Below are 16,893 nucleotides of genomic sequence, written 5' to 3'. Positions count from 1 at the left end.
TCTGGGATGAGGAATTTGGAAGGGAGAAGGAAAAGCCTCTCTATCAAATAACAAAGGAGCCATCTCCAGTATCCAAACAGAACATATTATCTTTGCAGCCATGTAGCTGCAGTGTCCTTAGCAGCTGCAGCTGCTGGGGGTGACGCCAAGCGTTTGTCCTGGCAGAGCGAGGGTGGCTCAGCTGATTCAGTGAGAGCTGTCACCCACCCCTGGCACATGGCGGCTAGCAGTGGGACACAGGTCACCCATGCCCACCTGCAGGGCAGTGCTCAGGGGTGTCAAATAGCTGTATCTGGTTGCTCCCACCTGGGGTTTCTCTCCAATGCCTTTGCTTGGGCCTGGAGACATTTAGGAACACCCTGCATGCCAGGAAGTGCTGGGAGAGAGCTTTAAAGCCAAGACAACATTCATCCACATTAAAAATCTCCAGGTGCATCAGCCTTTAGGGAGGACATGCTGCAGGCCCTGTGATTTTGGAGGCCAGATGGTGCCACCCTCGTCCATCAGACTGGCCTACTGCACAGCACAGAAGTGGTGACTGTCCCACGTGATGCTCCTCAAGCCCAGGGAGGGTGTAAGCAGTGCTCACCGTGAGGAAGAAGTACCAGGGCTGTGGCACACCATACTCCCCGGGGAACACGGCCTCCACGTACCAGGCCACCAGGCCATACAGCACCGAGTCAAGGAGCAGCATCCCCAGCACCTGGGCCAAGGTGAAGTTGTCATCCACGCTGACAGGCTTCATGAGGTCCCTCCACTGGATGCCAGTCCCTGCAAGGCACACGGGACACTGCTACCTCTGCATCCCCAGGAAGACCATCTTCTCAGGACTGGCAGAGAGCAGCCCCTCTGCCAGCTAACTGCTCCCTAACCAGGAGCACCTGCACAACTCTATGATCCTCTGCAGATGGAGGGAAAAGAGGCACTGACCCCTCGAGGCTCCCCACCCCACCATGCTCCTTCCATGGCGTTCTCTGCCACTACCTGGGAAGAAACAATCCCTTCTCCAGCATCACCCCTCCAATCACTACAGCCACTGAGCTACTGCCATGCCTAGTAAGTGCATGGATCTGCATGGAACCAACAAGAAACTCTTTTAAATTAAAGACATTAAAGATATATACTGTGAAGGAGGAAATGCAATGGTTCCCATCCATTAGAACAGAATTCCTTTGGTAATTAAAGTGAGGATGGCACTTTGCACAGCCCAGGGGCACAGGCACTACTTCGGAGAGCCCTGGTATGGGAGCAACCAGCTCTAGTAAGAAGGAAATTGCTTCTTCTCTCCAATGTCTCTCCACCAAGCCAGTCCCATCCCACCACCAAATCAGGCTGACAGGAAGAGGATGCTTCTGTCCCCAGGAGCAGATGGCCCTGCTCACCTTTCCCTTCAAACATGCCGATGAGTTGCGCCCCCATGGCCATGGCCACGTTGGAGATGAGGCAGGATGCCAGCTTCTGGCTGTGGGACATCAGGTCGTAGCGGGGCGAGATGAAGAAGTAGGGGATGTAGGAGAAGAAGTAGAGGAAGCCTCCAGCAGCAGCTGCGACGTTTGCTGCCAGCACAGGGAAAAACAAGAGGGGAAAAAGTCAGGGTGGTGCCACCCAGCACTCCTTACCAGCTTCCCATCCAGGGATGTTCCAGACTTGTGCACAAAGCATGATTATATGGGGGCAGGACAAGGACTTGCCCACATCCCACAGCAAGGCAGGAGCCTGACCCCAACCCCATGGTGGGCAGCTGCAGAAGCCTCCTGCCTGCCCCAGAGCAGAATCTGGGGCCAAGCCAGCCAGATGAGGCCCTAAGACAGGAGCTGGTCATAGTACCAGGGAATGGTCTGGGTTGGAAGGGAATAGTGGAAGGTGTCCTTCCCACCCCCTGCCATGGGAAGGACACCTTCCACTATTCCAGTTTGCTCCAAACCCCATCCAACTTGGTCTTGAACACTGCCAGGGATCCAGGGGCAGCCACACCTTCTCTGGGCAACCTGTGCCAGGGCCTGTCCACCCTCACAGGGAACAATTCCTTCCCAATATCCCATCCAGCCCTGCCCTCTGGCAGTGGGAGCCATTCCCTGTGTCCTGTCCCTCCATGCCTTGTCCCCAGTCCCTCTCCAGCTCTCCTGGAGTCCCTTTAGGCCCTGGCAGGGGCTCTGAGGTGTCCCTGGAGCCTTCTCCTCTCCAGGTGAGTACACCCAGCTCTCCCAGACTGGCTCCAGAGCAGAGGGGCTCCAGCCCTTGGACCTGCTCTGGTTTGAGAAGCAAAAGTACCCACATCCCTTTCCACACACTGTGTGGAAAATGCAGCCAAAAATGGGAAGAAATGTCCCCTGCACAAGTCAAAGTGGTCAGTAACAAAAGGAGGCAGCGCAGGGGGACTCACCTCGTGAGAAGAAGGTGCTCACCATGAAGTTGAAGGAGATGGAGGAGATGGAGAAGATGGCCAGGAAGGTGAACACCAGGGTGGGGTCACTGTTGGTGAGCACCGCTCCCTGTTCGCTCACCTGCCAAGAAAATCTTGTGAAGCCCAGAGCTGCTGGAGCCAGCTGTGGCTTTAGCAGAACAGACCTGATGTTCTCCAAGTGTTGGAGACAAACTCAGATGGGTGAGGACACCCAGAGACTCTAAGACCACTCCAGAGGGAGGAAGTACAGATCGCCCTCGTGTGATGCAGGGTCTAAGGGGCATGGGACACCCTGGCCAACACCCAGACAGCCCCCTCCTGCTTCCCCTGCTGTGGGCACATGTGGAGGGGAGAGCTCAAAGCCCTCCAGATGCTGGGGGACCAGGGTGGTCCTGCTCTGCATGCAGTGTCCCTGGAGCTCCAATCCCCACCTCCCTAATGGGGGAGTCACCCCTGCCACGGATGCAACTGTGGGGCAGCACTGCCCGTTTCAGTCTGGGAAACCCAGACTTCAGTCTTTGGAGGAGCCCTGGGACACCAGGACAGTCCCATGGCAGAGTGGCCCTGCTATCCCTCTCCCTTTCCAGCACAGAGTTCGTGGCCTGGGGACAGACGCTCACCTTGACACAGAAGAGCACGGTGACGAAGAACACGGACACCAGGAGGAAGAGGAAGAACATGAGGAACCAGGCGCTCCAGTGCAACCAGTTGCTGAGGCCCATCATGTGCATGTACTCCTGTGGGAGTTCACGGTGTCACCCACAGCTGCACCCACACTGCCCGGGCACAGCCAGGGCAAGGCACAGGTGGCTTTGCCTCGTGGCACAAGCAGAGGTGGCAGTCCCGGTACCACCAGAATGGTCCTGCTCAGCCACCAGCATGGCATGGTGTCCTCCACCTCCCCAAACAAGGACTGCCACCACTGCAGGAGTTCCCAGAGAGCTGAGCTGAGCCCAAACCCAGAGCAGAGTGCCAGTGGTGCTACCAGGGCCACCCAGCACAGGGCACGACAGCCCACGCCTGGAGGAAGCCAAGCCCTGCTGTTGTAACCATGTGGCCGAGCTCCAGCCGCCCCCACAGCACACACACAACGGGTCTCTACATGCAAAAGGCAAAAACCTTCCTTCAAACAGGCTGAACTCTTGCATCCACAAACTCTGGAACCCAGACATGTTGCCCTCTCTCCCAGCCCAGGAGAAACACCATCCCTGTGGTCCAGCACCCCGGGTTGCACTGCAAGGAGAGCCCAGCCTCCCCATGGCAGCAGGATTAGCAACATTCTTCCCTGGGGCCTGCTAATCCGCTGCCAGCCCCCCCTCCTGCTCACTGGCTCTACACCCAGCAGGGATTTTGTTCCTAATCTAAAGTCATCATCCACGGGGAAAGCTGCAGAGGGAGGGGAGCACATCCCAGCTCTCACCTTCAGCTTCTTCTCCTTCTCATGAACAACGGCACGGACGATGTTGAGCGAGGTGTAGGTGAAGCTGAGCATGAGCAGCAGGGGCAGCTGGTTCTGGATGGCCAGGAGGAAGAGGTCGTTGACATAGGCGGGGAAGGGGAAGCGCTGCACCACCACGGTGATGTTCTCCAGCAGGCTGGCAGAGCTGGCACCAGCGTGGTACTGGATGATGGCCCTGTCCACCGCGTGCTGCACTGCCAGGAATCCTTCCCGGAGATAACCTGCACAGCAAGAACCACACCGGGAATAGAGGGGGCTGGGGTTTGGAGGGACAAACAGCCTTCGTGGGAAAGATTGCATGGGAAGAGGAACAGGGACTAAACTGGAGTTCAGAGGAAAAGCAATATAACCATCACTGTGACACGGGGGACTGGGGAAGGATCGATACCCAGCAAATTCATGGAAACACTGGTTTGGTTTGGAAGGGACCTTAAAGCTTATCTTGCTCCAGATCCTGCCATGGGCAGAGTAGCCTTCCACTAGACCAAACTAGGATCTTGCATAACCATCATTTAGAAGGAGCTGCCAGGAAAACTCTGTTCATGGTTCCTGTCTTGCAGTATGGCTGTGACTTTGTAATGGGGAGATTCTCTGTCATCATCAACCACCACAACTCACTGAGCTTGTGTTTCTCCCTTTTTTCTTTGTAAACCAGAAGAATAAACAATACTATACAGGTTGCAGTGAGAAAAAGTATATCCTGTGACTCACACATCTGGCTTAAACTTTTGTGCATTAGAAAACACTGCAAATATTTTAATTTCCCAACAGCATCTCCCAAGTGGGAAGGGACTCACAAGGATCATGAGTCCAGCTCCTGTCCCTGCACAGACACCCCAACAATCCCACCTTGGGCATCCCTGGCTGCACTGTCCAAACACTCCTGCAGCTCTGGCAGCCTCGGGGCCGTGCCCATTCCCTGGGGAGCCTGGGCAGTGCCCAGCACTCTCTGGGGGAAGAGCTTTTTCCTAATATCCAATCTAAACCTCTCTTGACACAGCTTTAGATAACAAAATAAACTTAAAATAGTTTCTTTTTAAGTGGAATTGCTGCCAAATGTTACCTGAACAGGAACTTAAATTCTCTTACAAAACCCCAAATGAACATTTTGAAAGTCAGTCGGCTAAAATAATCCACAGAGAGAGAAGATAACAGTGGAATTATGAGATTGGGAACTTTGTTTGATATTAACTCATGTACTGAGCAAACACTCTGGGGCTCTGCTTTATTTACACACTGTGAGCAAAACCTGTTTGCCCACTTCCTCGCCCTCATTCTCCCTGGACACTGCAATGAATACACAGGGAGAAATCCCACTGAGGGAAATATTCCCTTTGCCACCACAGGAGGAGCTCCTAAAAATCCAGTCCTAAGCAGCACCAGCTCCAAGAATGTCCCTGCTGGCTCATGCTCTGCCCGTGGCTTGGCTGCCCTTAAACACCGCAAACCATAGAACTGCTCTATTTACTTTTCAAGTACTTAAGCAGTACAATAAACACGGGGCAGTTTGGATAGCGATATAAAATTTTCATTAAACATTGAAATGGGAAAAAAGTTAAATTTTAAAATGATTCATGCACATTAAAACTTATTCTTATCCAACCCTGCTCAGCAGAGGTGCCCAGAGGCCAAGCAGTGCCCATGAAGTAACAGGATAAAATTTAAATAAAGGATAGCTATAATGAATATAACAAAATTGCAAATAGAGTTCAATTAAATCTAAGCAATAAATAATAATTCAACAAAATAAAGACACATTAAGATATAAATAATAATTTACTATCTATAATGAATATATTAACAAATATTAAGAAGATCTATATTAAATAATTAATTCGTATCTAAATATTAATTTTATAATGTGTCGTTATTTGATGAATTGTTTATATATGTACAAAACTGACTATAAACATCTATAGAAAAGCATAACTATTTAACTGTTTATATATTCATAAGTATTTATATGTAAATTTTAACATTTTAATATATATAAATATTTAATTGCTTGTATTTATATAAAATAAATATATGCTTATCACAAACAAATATTTAATTGTTCGCCTTATACAGATATAAATTTAATGCTGGTATAAATAAAAAACAATATTTCTTTATAATTGCTTGAATTTAATAATTTCTTTAAAATGAACCTATTTCTCAAAAAGCTGAGAGCCTGCCAGGTGCTGCAGGAAGGTGACCCCACGTCTGGGCCGTGCTCACCTGGGGTGCCCCCATCAGCAAACTTGGCCTCGCGCGGCCCGGGCAGCTGGAAGAGCGGGAAGAGGTAACTGGTGTGCCAGTCGCGGTCCAGGTTGGGGTTCAGCCCCGTCTGCTCGCTCCGCGGGGCGTTCCTCGGGCTGTACTTGAAGCGCAGCTCATACTCCACCTGCAGGGGAGTTCAGAGGCGGGTGGGGCAGACGCGGTGACACGCGGGTGACACCTGGCTGGGGGAGGCAGTGCCACCTTGCCCTGGCTCACCTGGAGGGGCAGCGGGGCCGAGCTGTGCGGGAAGCGGTGCCGGAACACGACGGCGGCCAGGACGCTGCCCGAGCGGTTGTCCAGCCTGACGTACTCCTCGAAGTCCCGCTCCGAGGGGAAGCCCTGAGCTGTGGAGGAGAAACAGGGAGATGCAGGACAGGGCACAGCAAGGCACCATGCGCTGCTGCCCAGCCATCCCCAGGAGCATCGCTGGGCCCAGGACAGGAGGGATGCGCCGTGCCTGCTGTCAGACACAGGGGAGTTGCACAGAATGCTGCCCTGTGTCCTGGGCATGCAGATATTCCTCCTCCTTGAGAGCAGGAGTAAGCTTTCCCACAGAAAATCCTAACAGCTTGGAACACCAAGTGCTAAAATTTTCTGTGCCAAAAGATTTCCAAAAATACTCTTTCACAGGGAAGCGCTGTGAAAGCCACTTTCTTTAACTGTTTTAGGGTGATATTTTTCTAAATGGAAACTGCAATAAAATGAGACCAAAAAGCAACCCCATATCCTGTCATTTTACTGAAAAAAACCCAAAACCCATCAAACTGTAGCCTTGAAGTTCAGAAAAAAATGGTGTTCCAGGAGCATGAGGATTCAGAATCAGTCACAGAATGGCTTGGGCTGGAAAGGACTGAAAGACCATCCAGTTCCAAGACCCTGCCATGGTCAGGGACACCTTCCACTGGACTAGGCTGCCCAGAGTAAAGATCACACCAATCTCTGGGGTGGAAGGGGCAGCCCCAGCCCTGCTCACCTCTGATGTTGATGGGCAGAGCTCTCTCCACTGCCTCGGCAATGCTCCGGACAGCGCTGCTGTTGGAGGGGACATAGGCCAGCTCCCAGGGGTTGCTGGCGTGCTGGGAGGAGAAGAAGCTGGGCAGGTCATCCACAGACTGGGTGGGGTAGAGGGTGGCGTTGGGGTGGCTGACGGAGTGCACGCGGTGCCGCAGCGCGATCAGGATGGCGGCAAAGAGCAGCGGCAGGCACACCTCGATCAGCGTCACCAGGATCTGCCGCTTCTGGGGCAGGGGGAAGATACAAACGTGGGTAAGGACAGAAAATATATCCTGTACCTGTATATCGCACAGACACCTAGATATCCACCAGAAGTGTGTACCTATACACAGATACTTATCCATATATAGTACACTCTCTCAAGAGATGAAACAGAGGATGCAAACACTGAAGGTAGATGAGCACAGTCACAAGGTTCAGGGCATGAGAACACCAAGGAGCAATAGCATTCTTGCATTCCACAAGGTTTCACAACCTGGGTTTTTCCAGAAGCCAGGAATGACACTGTGCTGGTTCCCACATCCTTCAGGACTCTCCAGCCAAGGGGTCCCCTATCCTAAGCACTGCTCCAGCTCAAACCAGCCTCCATCAGAGCCTTCCTCACCACCTGGGTTGAATGACCCTGGTTTGTGCTTTGTTCCTTCCCTGAGGCCTGGGGCTCTGCCACGTGCAGCAACACTGCCTGAACCAGTGCAACTTTTCCTCCTGGAGCTCAGTTGCTCCAGGCAGCTGGACATGGGATCTGCATCCCAGGATGGGGCCCAGCAGAGCCTCTGGCTACAGCAGGACTACAGCTTGGCAAGCACACCCACGGGCATACCCAAGCCACTACTGTACTACACACAGTGGCTCTTTTTTTTTTTTTTAATTGAGATTCAAGAAGCTGGAGAATGAACTCAAGACCTGCACTCTGGACCTTCACCCATCAATTCCCCCAGGGCTATCTCTCCTGCACAATGCCTCCCAGCTAGTAACACCCCCATCAACACAGGTTCATTAGCATCCAATGAAGATCAATCAGCTTTCAAACTGGTGTCCCAGGGGAACTGTGGTCATCTGAGCAACCTGGTCTAGTGGAAAGTATCCCAGTCCATGGCAGGGCAGTGGGATGGATGGTCCCTTCCTATCCAAACCATTTTGGAATTCTGTGATTTCCTCCTACAAACCAAGATGCCTTCATCTCAAGCCAGGCTCAAGAGCAACCAGCTTCAGCCACAGCAGTGACAGCTCAGAGATGTCCCTGGCCACAGGGGTTCATGGCTGCTCAGAGCATGTGCCTGGAGCAGAAGCAGCAGCATTAACCTTTTCTGAGGCCTCTGGCTAATTTGGGCTTCACAAGACATGGGGATTTTGCACCCTCTCCCTTCGCCAGGATGAAAAGAGGAGCACCAAGTGCTTAAGTCTCACAACTTTGCTGTCTTAGCAACTGGATTTTATCCAGCAGCGAGTGGGCAGGCTCAGGTGGGCAGAGTCTCCAGTGGGGCAGGTAGGGAGCCCTGAGTGCAGCCTGGACATCCTGGGAAGGGAGACAGCCCTGCAGAAGCCAGGGTGAATGGGATCTTGGACAGTTTGTCAGGAGATGGTAAGGGGACTATCATTACCCTGGCTCTCAGAACCCACTGTCAAAGCCCCAAACACCTCTTGGGGCTTCTCCTGGGAGGAACAGTCTGATCCAGCCACAGCCAGCCCCAGCAGCGTAGGCAGGAGGCAGAAGCTTTGGGCAGGCAGGGAAAAAGGAGCTTTCCCAACGCCACGCTCATAAAAGTGAACGCTGCAGATGTCTGATGGGTTTATAATGCAGCCCTGGCAGCCCAGCTGCCTCCCACTGATTTACTATCACACTAAAGCTCTCCCTGTCTCCTGGGCTGCCTTCAGAACAGCTCTGCCTCCCTGAACTCACAGGCTCACACACATTCACCAGCTCTGCAGCAGAAGTCATTCAAGCACTGTATTCCAGAGGTGACAGGGATACTCATCCATAATCACCACCTCTGCCTGGCCCAAGCAGCTCTGGAGAGCCACATGTGCCAGCATGCATCCTCTCAGCGGGCTGGGGGTGACTTGGGAGCTCTGTTTCTTTATCAGGAAGAGGACTTCTGGCTGTATCCTGGCCCAGTAGACCTGAGTCAGCTTGTGGCCTTGGAAAACACACTGCGATGTGTCCTCAGCCTGGAGCACACCAGAAAACAATGCTCTTCCCCTGCAAAGGGGATGGGGGATGCTCCTGGCTGCAAATCAGCCCTGCTGCCAGTCCCTTTAGTCCCCTCGAGCCCAGTTCCCTGCTCTGAGCCTGCAGGAAGGCTGGGTGCAGCCAGCATTTCCCTCTTCCTTTGGTTTATTTTTACAGCACTGTGCTGAGCTGCAGGCGGGTAATTGAAAGCGTAAAGCCAAGCTGCAGCCATCCCTGCTCCCTTCTCTTCCCCACACTCTGTCAGGGCTGGCTCCATGTCCCAGTGGAGCCACAGAATCCACCCAGGAATACTTAAAGAGGCTGTGGTCTGGGCCAGCACCAGGTGGGACCTGCTGGCCCTAAGGTCCCCAAATCCCTCAGTACCACCCAGCTGCCACGGTGGGAGGTGGGCTGCCAGTGGGTACCAGTGGTTTAATATTTTTAAGACCCCTAAAAGCTGCTCCTGAGAATGGTAGAAAGCAATGGAGGAAAAGAACCCCAGGGCTCCAGTGGGTTGAGAAGGCACTGGGACTTCCAGAGGAGGCTGTGCAATGAGACAGCTCAAAAAACCCCACTGTCACATGGATGGGGTGTGGGTTACCCAGTCCCAGGAGGAGAGAGCTGAGCTCATTGTCAGAGGGCAGGCTGGGGAGGCTGGGGACAAGGAAACTGAGTACAGAGCACACCCCATAAGGTCACACAGCACAGCACAAAAGACACCACGTGCACAAATAACCCAGTTTTCCTCCTAGAGATGCCCTGTGTCCAGGGGGGAGGTTTCCTGAAGAAGCCAGAGGCTGGGCAAGCTCTGATGTACCCCCATTTAGCGGTGCCAGAAGCAGTCCCTAGGTGCAGTGCCAGCCTACCTGCAGGATGTAGTTCTTCCAGAGCAGCAGCCTAAACTGCCTGAGCACAACCATCCTCCCATCAGAAGGGGCCCAGCACCACCAATGCTCCACAGGACCCTGGAGGAGAGAGAGGAGAGAGCTGTGAGTGCCAGCTGGTGGAGCTGGGCAGCAGGAGGGCAGCATCCCACAGCCACACAGCCCAGGGCAGCTCTCTGCTCCCAGCATGCAGCCACAGCAGCTGGCTTGACCCCAAAAATAACCCTTGTGCTCCCTCTCCTAAGAGTAACGGCCCCTGGTTCCTGGCATGGCTGTTCCCAGAGACGGAAGCTGCTGTTTCAGTACCCGGCTCCTTCCCAGCAGCAGGCAGCAACAGCTTTCCTCAAGCTGCAGGAGCACAGGGTTGCAGAACCACAAACACGGCCCCAGGAAGGCTGTCAAACTTCTGGCAGCCTATTATTTTGGGATGGGTGGAGATTCCAAGTTGTGCCTCCACCTCCTGCCATGTGAAGAGTTGGTTCTGCAACACTGGGTGCTTTCCCAGCAGAAACTCTGCTGGGAGAGGCAAGGATGAGAAAAGGGCAAGGGAAGCACAAGGGAAGGTCGGTGCTTGAGAATGATCCCTCACTGCCTCCTCCCCCTCTCGGGAAGCATCCGCCATACCTTCAAGTTGTTTGTGTCTCCATTTGCAGTGGCATTTCCTGATGGAGCACTGCTATCCCACCAGGACACTGGCTGGGATTCTGGGCTTGCAGAGCAGCACAGAGAAGAAAGGGGCAGCCCTGGCACCAGCAGCGGCTTCTGCCTGCACTGCCAGACTCTGGGCAGTCCTCACCAAGCAGTGCCAGCCTCTGAGCATGGCAAATCCTGACAGGATCACAGTGGACAGCTGCAGGGTCAGCTCCAAGCCGGTGCTCCAAAGCCTGGCAGCACTGAAAGCTGCCATGGGGACACGGATGGGCACATAATCCACGAGCAACGCCCTGGCAGATGCTCCACAGCACGTTCTCCAGCCCTGGTGGGGGTGGTATCAGCTATGGGGACGCAGCTGGCACCCAGCAAGCTCAGCAGGGGTTTCAGGGTGCCCCAGTGAGAGGATGGGAGGTTGCTGACCCAGCCTGCCAACCTTGGCTCCCAGGCTGGTGAATGCACACAGCGAGCACAGCTCCAGTGGCAACAGAGCTGCAGCAACAGCAACCTGAGACACGCAGGGCACAGCAACAACACCCATCTGCCTCACCCGCTCTCTGCCACAGCTCCTTGAGCTCTCCAGGAGCCTTCTCCAGCCTTGGCACACACCTTCCAGCCCCAACCCTAAACCCAGGAGCCTTCTCCTGCCCTGGCACACACCTTTCCAGGCTCAACCCTAAACCAGGAGCCTTCTCCTGGCTTTGCAAACACCTTCCCAGCCCTAATGTTAAACTCAGATGTGTTCTCAGAGCACAAAAAACCCATCAGCTCTTTGCCACTCCATGCATAGAAGAGAGATTCCCAGATTCCCACAACAGCAGGGACATCTGTGTTCAAGAATCTTTCTCCAGGCAGGAAAAAGCAGAAGAGATTTATGCTTCAGCCCCAAAAATCCATCAGAGCCCCTACCCAGAGCAAGCAGGAAAGGAATAGCAATGAGGACTTGGCAAAGGCACCTTCAAGCGCCTCACAAAGTGCCATGTCTCCAGCTGACCTCTGGTCCACATGTGGCCAAGCAGAACAGTGCAGGCTGTGCTACAGGATCCCTCAGCAGGCCCCCGGGCCCACACACACACCCCACACAGCACTGGAAGCGCCCCCAAATAACCCCCCACCCCCAAGCAGAAACCTTTGTCATGCACCCCCTTGAACGAATGTAGAGCAAAGCAAGGGACTCAAAGCAGTGGCTCACTTTGAAGAGGATGAATGCTTCAGGTCAGGCAGGAGCAGCTGCTGCCCTCACCGAGATCCCAAATCCTGCTCGCCCTGCCGCACCCTGGAACTCAAGCTGCCCCCCCGACCGCCCTCACGGGTCTTACAGCTGCTGCTGGGAAAATGTCAAGCAGCTCTTGGGTAACACAAACACTATACAAAGACTGAAAACTCCATTATTGCCAATAAATATTTTCCAAGTTTTTAAGTGTTCCAAGAAAACTCATTCGGGGACCTTTCGCTTGCCGGAGATGAGAGGAGGAAGAAGTTAAGTTACAAAAGTTCTTAGTGGATTTGAGAGCAAAAATGGTTTTCCAGGCTCTGGTATCCAAAGAACAATTTTTTTTCCAACCCAAGAGAGAAAACCTGTTTTGGGAGGTGCTCCCAGCCATGATCAGAGGCATCTCAGGCAGGGCCCAGGTCCATGTCTGGGCCCACCTTCGGCTGAGTGCCACAGATGGATAACGACCTTGGAGGCAACAAGGTGCCTTGCTGGGCAGCACATTGGGTTGTCTCCTCTGAAGATGCTTCCACCTGACCTCAAGCACTACAACATAAGCCTGAATTTCCCACCAAGAGGCAGGGCCAAAGATCTGGGAGGAGAGGTGACCACCAACAGCTTCTGTGAGAGCAACCCAGCTCCTCTCCCTGCTCTCTGCATCTGACCACAGCAGGAGGAAGGGTCTCCTGAATACGTGAGTGTGGACACACCCTGGCCATCCTCAGGGAGGTCATTGAGGAAGGAGACAATCCTGCCTGCCGACAGCCTGCATGAGTGGGTATGAGACTGGTCCTCACCGCCTGGTCCCCACCAGCCCCTGCCGCAGTCAAGCTGTGCCAGATAGCGTGGTGGCACCAGCTGCCAGCCTGGACCAGAGCTGTTCTGCCAGTGGATTTAGATGAGGACAGGCTGAGGATCGGCAGGGATCAAGGCCACAGCATCCCACTTCCTGACCCACTTCCACACCGCCTTGTCGCCGGGAGCTGGCTGTGCCCGGCCACCGCCTCAGCACAGAGGGCCGAGCAAAGGCCACGTGCTCCCGGGAGCCTGCAGTTATTTTAGAGCACACAGTGCATTTCTGCTCTTCTGATGTCCCGTTCCCATAGAAACCAGCCCTGCAAATGGCAGACGTTGCCTTTTTTAATATAAACCCGGCATTTCTTCCTGCTGGTTGACAGAGACACCGTATCACCCCTACAAGATGAGCTGCCAGGTGCCAGGGGTGGTGGCATCACACACCTGGCAAGGGCTGTCAGTCCCTGGGTACTTTCCACACTGTCAGTGAGCAGGAAATTCCTCTCTGCTCCCCACAGTGTCTGTGCTGGAAATTAATCAGCCATAGCAGCGCAAGGAATTTTATGGCCACTGTTTACAGGAAGAGCAAGTGATTTCCGAGGCGGGTGCGTGCAGAAAACCTCAGGTCCTGCAGAGAGCAACCAGGGCCAGCAGCCACCAGACCAACCATGAGTGTTCAGTGACACATAGCTCTTGTTGCTGGGGTGTTTTCACCTTCCCAGTGTTCACAGAGATCTGAGAGTCACAATAGAGACCATAAAAACCTCACCTTGGCTGTGCAAACAGTAATAAAACTTTCTAAGAGGCTGTAAGGCTGGTGGGGTGCTGGGTGCTGCAGGGACCAGTGACCTCACAGCCCTCTACAAACTCAACACCCAGTCTCTGACAGATATGTGAGTGTGGGTTTGACCCAGACAGGAACTTCAGGCCTTGAAATAAAGAAGAAAGTTGAGGCTGGATCCTGTTTGCAGAATGAGGGGTTGGCTTGTGCCCAGCTGCTGCCCTGCAGTGGGAGTGGGTTGGTGGGCATAGGGAGTCTGATGGGCTCCATGGCTGCATCTGTGACTGCCTTTGCTGGGGCAGCAGCAGGAGAGGGGGGACAAAACTGCTGCAAGAGCAGGTCAACCCCTTTGCCTTAAAAACAACACCACTGGTTTGCCGTTGCTCATAAAATGACAAACTCTGCAAACTCACTGGCCTCATGAATTTAGCAAGAACAAGGTCTGAAGCACAATGCACGGGTTTCTCACAGACCCTGCTCCTGCCCTGCAGTTCTCAGGGGCTGGGCAGGATAGGGCATACAGGCAGCTGCGAACAGAGGACAAGGAGATCCCTTCTGCTTCTACTTGGTTTTAAACATTTCCAGGGATGGGGGTGCCACTACCATCCTGGGCAGCCTGTTCCAGTGTCTGACCACCCTTTCTGTGGAGAAATTTTCCCAATATCCAACCTAAACTTGCCATGGCACAACCTGAAGCTGTTTTCTCTTGTTCCATCACTTGTTTCCATGGAGCAGAGTCCAACCCCCACCTGCCTGCACCCTCCTGCCAGGGAGTTGTGGACTAAGATCTCTCCTGAGCCTCATTTTCTTCAAGATGAGGCCCCCCAGCTGCTCCTCACTAGACTTGTGCTCCAGACCCTTCCCCAGATCCGTTCCCTTTCCTCGACACGCTCCAGCCCACCAAGATCTGTCCTGGCATAAGAGACTTTCTCATACCGAGGCAGGGCCCCGGGGCGGAGCGGGGCCGGCAGATGCCCCCTCGGTCGCCGCACGCCGTGCGCGCTCCCCGGCAGGGAGGGGCGGCCGGAGCTCCCCCGGGATGCCGGCGGGTCCCGGCCGAGCGCGGCCGAGCATCCCCGGCGGAGCCCGCGCGGCGCCGCCTCCATCCACCGCAGCCCACGGGGGACGCGGGAGCCACGGCCGGCATCGAGCCCGAGCCACGCCGGAGCGCGGAGGCGGCAGCGGAAGGAGCCGGCCAAGGGCCCCGGCGCTGCCGCAGCTCCGGGCGGGGCCGCCCCGCCGAGTGGACATGAGGCCGCGGCCCCACGCATCCCCCGTCCGGCCCGACGCCCCGCTACCGCTACCGTCACCCCCCGATGCTCATCATCCACCCCCGGTTCCAGCACCCATCGCCCCCCAGCTCACTCACCGGGCCGGGCGGCTCCGGCTGCGGCTCCGGTTCCGTCCGGCCCCGCCCGCGCCCGCCGCGGGACCGCGGCACCGCGCACGCGCCGGAGGCGGGAGCGGAGCGGGGCGGGACCGGAGAGGGTGAGGAGGAAAGCGTGTGTGTACGTACACACATGCACACACACGTGTGCCACTGCTTGCGGTCATTTATGTGTGTGCCATCCTGTGTGTGCGTGGCATGTGTGTAGTACTGGGAACCTGTGTGTGTGTATACATCCCTCTGGGTGCGAGCTCTCAGTGCGTGCCCACACCCCGCTGGGCATTACGTGCACCGGTGTGTGCGTGCGCAGGGCACTGTGCACCTGTGTGTGCCCAGGCATTGCACGCGTGCCAGGTGGGTGAGGCTATGGCTGTGTGTGCACCCATGCCAGTGTCAGTGCACATCTGTGCACAGCTGTGTGCACATGCACTGGGCATTGCACAGGTGTGGGACACAACACAAATTCACATGTGCCCACTTGGACACCCGAGTGTCCGAGCGGCCATGTGTATAGGGGCTCTGTGAGCCTGTGTAGGGGCTCTGTGTGTGTGTAGGGGCTCTCTGTGTGTGTAGGCATGCTGTGTGTAGGGGCTGTGTTTGTCTGCGTAGGGCTCTGTGTGTGTGTGTAGGCATGCTTTATATGTGTAGGCATGCTCTGTGTGTGTGTGTAGGGTGCTGTGTGTGTGCAAGGGGTCGCGTGTGTACATGACAGGAGCTCACACGCACTGTGGGGGGCAGTGGCTGCGAGTAGCCGTGGTGGTTCCCAGTGCGGGGTCAGTCCGTCCCTGCAAGGGCATGGTCAGTCTGCCATGTCCGTCTGTCTGTCCACCGTGCTCCCGAACAGCAGCACTCCACACCAGGCCCTGCCCTGGTTTTTGGAAGCAGGTGCCAGCTCCCGTGCGTGGGAATGCGGCACTCCCGGGCCACTCCAGGGGTCAGGTGGAATGCTCCAGATAAGGATGAAAGTGCCAGCCGTGGTCACACTTGCTGGTGCCTGGCTGCCCCGCCCGTCCTGGCCCCTGGCTGCCAAGTTGGCAGGAGAAGGTGCTGCTGCTGCTAAGAACACCAAAGCGGGGAAAGTTTGCACAGTGTGGGCAGAGGGAGGAGGAAGAGAAGGGTGGGGAAAGGGGACTGCGGTGGGGACAAGGACAGCCATGGCTTGAGGCAGCTCTGCTGAACAGGGGACATGGGGTAGCTTGGGTGCTGTGACTGCTGGGGGGATTTGGGGTGCCCCAGTGAACCCAACCTGCCCCAGGCTATCACAGGCAGGAAGCAGGGCAGCCCCCAGCCACTGCCTTTTTCCACATGATAAAGAGAAGGAATTCAGTTATCAGAACAGGCTGCTTAGAGAAGCGTGGAGTCCCTGGAAGGGTTGAAAAATCATGTAGATGTGGCACTTGGGGATGTGTTTTAGTGGTGGCCTTAGCAGTGCTGGAGGAACAGGTGGACTTGATCTTAGAGAGCTTTTTCAACCTAAATGATTCTGTAATTCTATGATTCTATAATTTTTGGTGTCTCCATGTAGCTGGATGCTACAGTGATAGCTTTGACTATGACTGCTTTGGAAACTGTGTTCCTCTCTGATCTTGGGGATTTGTAGCCACTTTCTGGACCCTGGCTGGCTTTGGGAGAGGAGGAAATAAACTGAGAACCAGGGCAAGGGTGAAGGTGTCTGGGTATGGGAGCAGGAATCAGCAGCATGGGTGTTAAGATGAGGCCAAACAGAGAGTGGCACTTATGACTGCACTGCTGGGACCCCCTGAGCTGGGAGACCCCACTCTCCACCTTGGTGCCTTTGATCCTGGTGATGGCCAAAGCTGAATTTTGGCTCCCCAAGGCACTTGGAGCAAGTTACAGCTGTGGTCTGGCCCCA

The 16,893-nt window shown here is 54.7% G+C and overlaps 1 protein-coding gene across 1 annotated transcript in view; it reads right to left on the bottom strand.

Moving 5' to 3' along the window:
- ABCA3 (ATP binding cassette subfamily A member 3) overlaps window positions 1–15,096 on the bottom strand; it is a 29,434-nt gene extending 14,338 nt beyond the window's left edge. Inside the window, exons 1-10 of the mRNA XM_064389812.1 lie at window positions 15,003–15,096; window positions 10,176–10,274; window positions 7,099–7,363; window positions 6,342–6,469; window positions 6,084–6,249; window positions 3,825–4,084; window positions 3,025–3,141; window positions 2,384–2,504; window positions 1,383–1,556; window positions 590–771 (exon numbers count right to left, since the gene is read on the bottom strand). Coding sequence (XP_064245882.1) covers window positions 590–771; window positions 1,383–1,556; window positions 2,384–2,504; window positions 3,025–3,141; window positions 3,825–4,084; window positions 6,084–6,249; window positions 6,342–6,469; window positions 7,099–7,363; window positions 10,176–10,229 — 1,467 coding nt within the window. The 5' untranslated portion in view covers window positions 10,230–10,274; window positions 15,003–15,096. The remainder of the gene's footprint in view (window positions 1–589; window positions 772–1,382; window positions 1,557–2,383; window positions 2,505–3,024; window positions 3,142–3,824; window positions 4,085–6,083; window positions 6,250–6,341; window positions 6,470–7,098; window positions 7,364–10,175; window positions 10,275–15,002) is intronic.
- Between the last annotated feature and the right edge of the window lie 1,797 nt (window positions 15,097–16,893).

The sequence above is a fragment of the Passer domesticus genome, chromosome 15 (genome assembly GCF_036417665.1).
Source record: "Passer domesticus isolate bPasDom1 chromosome 15, bPasDom1.hap1, whole genome shotgun sequence".
Classification (NCBI taxonomy): domain Eukaryota; kingdom Metazoa; phylum Chordata; class Aves; order Passeriformes; family Passeridae; genus Passer; species Passer domesticus.
This window is presented reverse-complemented; position numbering and strand designations above follow the sequence as displayed.